Genomic DNA, 6108 nt, shown 5'->3' with positions numbered 1-6108 from the left:
CTCCCAAAGTGCTGGAATTACAGGTCTGAGCCACCGTGTCCGGCCTCTTTTTAACATTTTTCAATGGTTTAAAAAAATCAAAATAGTATTTTGTAAAAACTATATAACATTCAAATTCCAGTATCCACTTATAAAGTTTTATTGGAACACAGCTGTCCTCATCTGTTTCTGTATTAACTATGTCTGCTTTTGCACTAAAATGTTTAGTGGCAAAAGAGACCATATGGCCCATAAAGACTCCTTTACACAAGTCTGTTGACCACTGGACTATGCCCAAGTGAGTCCTTGGAGGGGACCCACTGGAGCTCCCCACTATAGATTTTTTGTTTCCAGATATTCATACTGGGAAAGGGGTGATACACTAGGACAGTATTTGCAAGGATCTGATAAGGGGGACACTCTAGAACATAAATACATGATGGTTACCTCAGAAAAGATATAAACGCCTAGTAAAATCTGGGTGGGCTGATTGAAGAAGAAGCAATTGGAGAATGCAGGGTAACATACACAGTTTAGTAGCAAAGGTAGGCTCTTATTGAGTCACATGGGACCCTGCTGAGACCCAATCCCAAAGAGCCCAGCGAAACTCGCTGGTGATGATGTCTGCAAATAGCAGGGAGGCTGAGCAACATTTGTAATGCAATGACAGACAATTTCCCAATAGTACCCCATTCCTTTATCAGGTGTCCTCAAGTCATTTAGCATCCAGATTTATCCAGGCATTTCCAAAGGCAAGTCTAGACTTTGACGAAAAAATTGATCTGAAAAAAAGGTTCTGGGAAGGAGGCCCCAGGTAAACATTTTTCCCCAAATGATAACACTTCAATGAGGACTCAGTGAGGATCAGAATTCAGAAGAGAGCAGAACCCTCCACAAGTTTTTCTAAGTCACAGATTTGGTGAACATTTTATTCTTTCTCTTTTTGATCATTACTAGTGGGGCAAATGAAGCAAGGTAGGGTGGGGTGATGGAAGGGGAGAATTGCATAAAATCAGTGTTAGGATGATCTGCCCCGGAAGGCATGTATTCCTCTTAGACTCTCAACTGTGGCATAAAACATTCCTTGTGGACTTTGAATTAGAATGAACGTGGGGGCGGGGATAAAGATCAACCTGAAAGCCGAACAGAGTCATTGACCGATGGTGTTAAGCTTCAGAAAGCTTGCAGATGGCCAGCTCTCCTACTGACATCCCACAGAAAGCCAGGCTTGATCTCCTGTGGTTAGGTGGAGCTTCTCCTGCCAGGGAAAATACAGCTGCTAGGAGAATGGGCTTTGGATGTTATAGCTCTGAAAAAGTTTCATGACTCTTGCTACTTTAGAGGTAACCATATTGCCTCCTTGAGAAACTGGTGACACTGGATGCCTCTGGGGAGTGCAACTGAGGGTGGCTAAGGTGCCCATGTCCCTTAGAAAAAACAAAATAAATAAATAATTCCCCCATGTCACCCCACCCTGCTTCTTGAAGACAGGAAGGCAACCCGGGGCCAGGGCTGGAGCAGACAAATTTCCTTACTCAGCAGCTGACACAGGGAGCTGAAAGAAGGATCCAAAAAATCAGAGAGAAGAGTTGTAAGTTAAGTGGAAAACCATGACCCAAAAGTCAATTCAAGGATCAGCACACCAAAGTGACCAAAAGCAGCTACTGAAGATGTGACCCAGGACCAGAAAACAAAGCAACAAGGAAAGAGAGGAGTAAGAGCAAAATGGTGGAGAATAAACTGAGAGGTGTCTGAAAACAGCCAAGGACAAGAGTCTGGGGTGCGACAGACACATAGCTGGATGTGTGAGACTACCGGACCAGGAGCTCAAGAGGCCTAGGCAGCAAGGTGCAGGCCAGGGCAAAATGTGGATCAGTAATAAAATAGATTTGGTGGGTGGGCACATTAGAAGTACTCATATAAGAACTTTCCTATTTGGGGATGCCTAGATCATGCTCTACCCTTGGGTTTAGAGATTCTGAGCAGCCAAATGTGAATGTTTTGCTCTGGATAAGTCCTTTTCATTATAGCCAACTGGAACCATTTGAATTCACACTCCTAATTACCTGCTTCTGGCTGCTGTGTCTAAACCATAGCTTCTGGTACTCTACACTCCACCAAAGGTCTTGGTCCAGCATCATTGGCACAGTCACACCAGCCGTGTTCATAGGACTGGAATAAAATCCAGAAGTAAGTTGTCTCAGGACCTCTGTTTTATAACAGGTTAGAAACAACTCCTGTAGGTATGGTTGTAGGATCCTGGCCTGGGTCCAGGAGCATATAAATCTGTAACAATTACCACTGGGTGGGCCTCAGCAAGGATTAATATGAGGTTCAGCAACAAAGCTGCAAGAACTAGTGGTGGGGACTTTGTTCCTAAAGTGCAGTGTCCCCGGTGCCAAGTGCTTGTGGGCAACCTAGAGCTGCATCTGATGTAGGAAGACTTAATGGTCCTAAAATGGAACGTCTAGAAACTGTTAAGGAGCTGGAGATCTATAAGCTGTTGCTTGGTTTAGGAGTTTTCTTACACAGTATCTCGTCTTCATGGGACAAGGTCTAGCTTTCAAAGTGCCTCAAAACTAACAGGTGTTGATCCAGCGCAGTAGCTCACGCCTGTAATCCTAGCACTTTGGGAGGCCGAGGCAGGTGGATCACCTGAGGTCAGAAGTTCGAGACCAGCCTGGCCAACATGGTGAAACTCCGCCTCTACAAAAAATACAAAAAAATAGCTGAGTGTAGCAGCGTGCACCTGTAATCCTAGCTACTCGGGAGGCTGAGGCAGGAGAAACACTTGAACCCGGGACGCAGAGGTTGTAGTGAGCCAAGATCGTGCCACTGCACTCCAGCCTGGGCAGCAGAGCAAGACTCCGTCTCAAAAAACAAAACAAAACAAAAACAGGTGTTAATGAGGAACTTGTAATTTTTGGAGGTGAGTAGAGAAAGTGAAGGAACAGCACTAAAAGTAACTGTGATGAATGAGTGTTGTGCCTCTACTATCAAGCAATATTGTCTAAGAGGAGCTGTTATATGTAAAAATCCTTGAGTAAAACAGAGACTGGCCAATTCTCTGAAACGCTATTACCAAACCCCTGCCCCCTGAATGTTTCTAGTCTATGTGGTATTACTTGGAACCCACTTGGGAAAAGTTGCATTCCATAAATCTGGCAGAGGCAGGAAGAGAAGACACAGAGTTTGAATTTGCAGAAACTACTTGTCGGAGTCCAAATGGAAAATCACATATCAAATTAGTTGTTACAAACCTATTCACAGACTCAGGGGAAGCAATTTAATAACAACTGGCATAGAGTTGGAGGTATAGGAGAGGAAGCAAATTATCCCAAATTGTTCATCTGCTGCAACACCATTATCTTCCTCTTTGAACTTTGTTATTTTAGCCAATAGTGTCATCATTTTTCCTTTTTTCTTTTTTTTTTTTGAGACAGTCTAGCTATGTCACCAGGTTGGAGTGCAGTGGCACAATCTTGGCTCACTGCAACCTCTGCCTTCCGGGTTCAAGCGATTCTCCTGCCTCAGCCTCCTGAGTAGGTGGGACTACAGGCACGCACCACCACACCCAGCTAATTTTTATATTTTTAGTAGAGACGGGGTTTCACCATGTTGGCCAGGATGGTCTCGATCTCTTGACCTTGTGCTCTGCCTGCCTCAGCCTCCCAAAGTGCTGGGATTACAGGCGTGATTCACTGCATCTGGCCAGTGTCATTTTCTACCGATGCAGGTTGGAAGCCTCATGCTGTTCCACCTGCCCTGGAAGCTTTCCGTAATGTCACAGCCCCGTCTCACCCATCCTCATGGGTCCAGTTCAAGAACCATCTCATCCATGAAGCTCATCAGCCCTTGGAGATCTTGTTCATAACTTTCACATTGTCAATGCCCAGCAGTGTTCTAAAAACAGCAAGTTCTCAAAACTATAGGCATTAGTTACTAAAAACAGGCTGCTGTGTGGGAATCCACACGTAGGCAGCAGATTCCCTTAATTCAGGGACTAGAGAGCCACTTGGTCTTCCTCTCCACACATCACGGCCTAGGGCTGGGTCCCTGGGTTTCTATTTTCTAGGACCAGATACTCATCTTCCAACAGAGGAGATACCCAAATGAGTGGAGATCCAAAGAATAGGACTAGAATGAAACAAACCCAGCTCTTCTGTGAGATGTAGGCCTGTGAGAAGATCAGTATTGGTGGCCAACCCCGATTCCTAAGGGGCGCCCACTGAGTCATCCGGACCAGATCAGCCCCTAGGCCCAGCACTGTTCAGTAACACCAGCATGCCACTGCATTATGTACCATACCTCAGGCCCTGACTGCGAAGCAGGCTGAAACTGTAAGCCTTCTTTTGGGGTCCTCCCAGAAGAGCATGCCTCCCTGGGCACAGAGATACAGATTCCAGGAGCTCCTGTTCCTCTCTTCTCACTGGCATGATCCTCTGAGGCAGAATGTTGAGAACAAAGGAACAGGACAGCCACAACAGCTAAGGTCTGGGCAGAGAAGAAATCCAAACTTGTTGAGCAAAAGAAATCAAGAACAAGCAAATACCAGAAGGGAACAGCCAGAAGTTTTTCAGTTATGAAGAACAGCAAGGAAAATGGTCCAATAGTCCAGCAAAGAGTAATGAGGAGGGCCATGGTACATAGGGAGGAGTAGTGAAGACTGAAAAATAGGTGAGCAGCCAAAGAAGGTGCCTAACAGTGAGGCAGCACCCTAGTTCTGGTTCAGCTAACTCACATTCCTCTCACCATGGGGTGAACCAATCCTCAGCTACCCTGGGGGGAAGGCTTGTTGAAGATGACGCCTGCAGAAGCTGGCTGGCAGGGTAGTGGACTCTGGGATGGGATACGGACAGGGGCATTTCCCCATCAGCCTCACCCTGGAGATAACTCCATGTTTCAGAACCTGTTACCTTTTTCCTCAAACATGAGCTTTTTTTCCTAGTTTCCTTTGAAAGATTGGACTGAAAGTCAAGTTTTCGTGGTTTAGGCTCACCCTTCAAAACACCCGAAATAACTTTTGCAGAAACCTTCCTCATGTTCAAGTTTTCTTTCAAAATGAGCCTAACAGTTTCTTTGTCTAAATTTAACTCTTCGGCCATCATCCTCACGGTTAACTGCCTGTTTGAACAAACCAAGTCCTTGACCTTCTGGATATTGTCATCTGTTCGGTGGGTGACCGGACGCCCACTTCTGGCATCATCTCGAACATCTTCCCGTCCTTCTTTAAACCTTTTGTGCCAGTCAAAAACTCTGGCCCTTGACATGACTTCTTCCCCATAAGCTTCTTTTAAAAGATGGTGGGTCTCACTTGCAGACTTGTTCAATTTCACGCAAAATTTGATACTGATCCTTTGTTCTAAATAGCGGTCACTCATTCTGGCACTGAAAAACACAGGAACGCTAACAGGCCACGACTGTAAGGGAAAAACGGACAGATCAATCTTTATATGCCTGCAGGTGTAATTATATCGCTGTTCTTGCTCTTCTAGAAGCCTCGCCGGGAAAGAGTAATTGCTTTTATGAATTTTTGTCCCTCAGCTTCCAGTCGAGGCTGGGGAGATCCGTTCTGGGACGCTAACAGGGCCAACAGTCGCTGCACAGCTGGGAAAAATTAAATCGCCTACAACCACTGCATCCAACCAGTGCACGCACATCTGCCGAGAGTTTGCCAATCAGTCAACAAGGTTGCTCCGATTCCGCGGCCCTTAAGGAGTATATGGCGAATTCTGCAAGAAAGGCCTAAGTGTTGGCAAATTAAGCAAGCAAGAAGAGATGCATCGGTGATGTAACGTGCAAGCTCGCCCTAGATCTGCAGAAACCCGCGCACGCCAAACCTACCGGAGCAGCCAGGGTATCGCCTGCTCTAGCGTCCCGGGAGACAGGCGCGCATGCGCAATTCTCTTCCTTCCGCGGATTAGACTGTGCGCAGTCGCACTGCGGCAGCGCGCGCCAGGTCCCGCCTCCGCCTTGCCACACCCGGCAGGCGCGCTTCCTTGCGCGTGCCCGCCGGCGGAGAAGGCGGAAAGGAGGGGCGGGGGAGGAAGGCTGAGGGAAGAGAGGGCACCCCCGGGCGTCAGGGTGCATTGTGGGAAGGAGGCGGCAGCGTCTCGGGCGGGCGGGAGG

General features: G+C 47.0%; 1 protein-coding gene across 3 annotated transcripts in view; it reads right to left on the bottom strand.

Moving 5' to 3' along the window:
* LOC105546221 (putative uncharacterized protein FLJ37770) overlaps nt 1–5920 on the bottom strand; it is a 25444-nt gene extending 19524 nt beyond the window's left edge. For 2 of the 3 annotated variants that reach the window (XM_011989354.1, XM_011989363.1), the window contains exon 1: nt 4896–5920. In XM_011989354.1, coding sequence (XP_011844744.1) covers nt 4896–5360 — 465 coding nt within the window. In that variant the 5' untranslated portion in view covers nt 5361–5920. Of the gene's footprint in view, nt 1–653 lie in introns of those variants that run through there. The other variant, XM_011989348.1, reaches the window with a different exon arrangement.
* Nucleotides 5921–6108: the final 188 nt, after the last annotated feature.

Source organism: Mandrillus leucophaeus, unplaced genomic scaffold (assembly GCF_000951045.1).
Source record: "Mandrillus leucophaeus isolate KB7577 unplaced genomic scaffold, Mleu.le_1.0 Scaffold1095, whole genome shotgun sequence".
Taxonomy (NCBI): domain Eukaryota; kingdom Metazoa; phylum Chordata; class Mammalia; order Primates; family Cercopithecidae; genus Mandrillus; species Mandrillus leucophaeus.
This window is presented reverse-complemented; position numbering and strand designations above follow the sequence as displayed.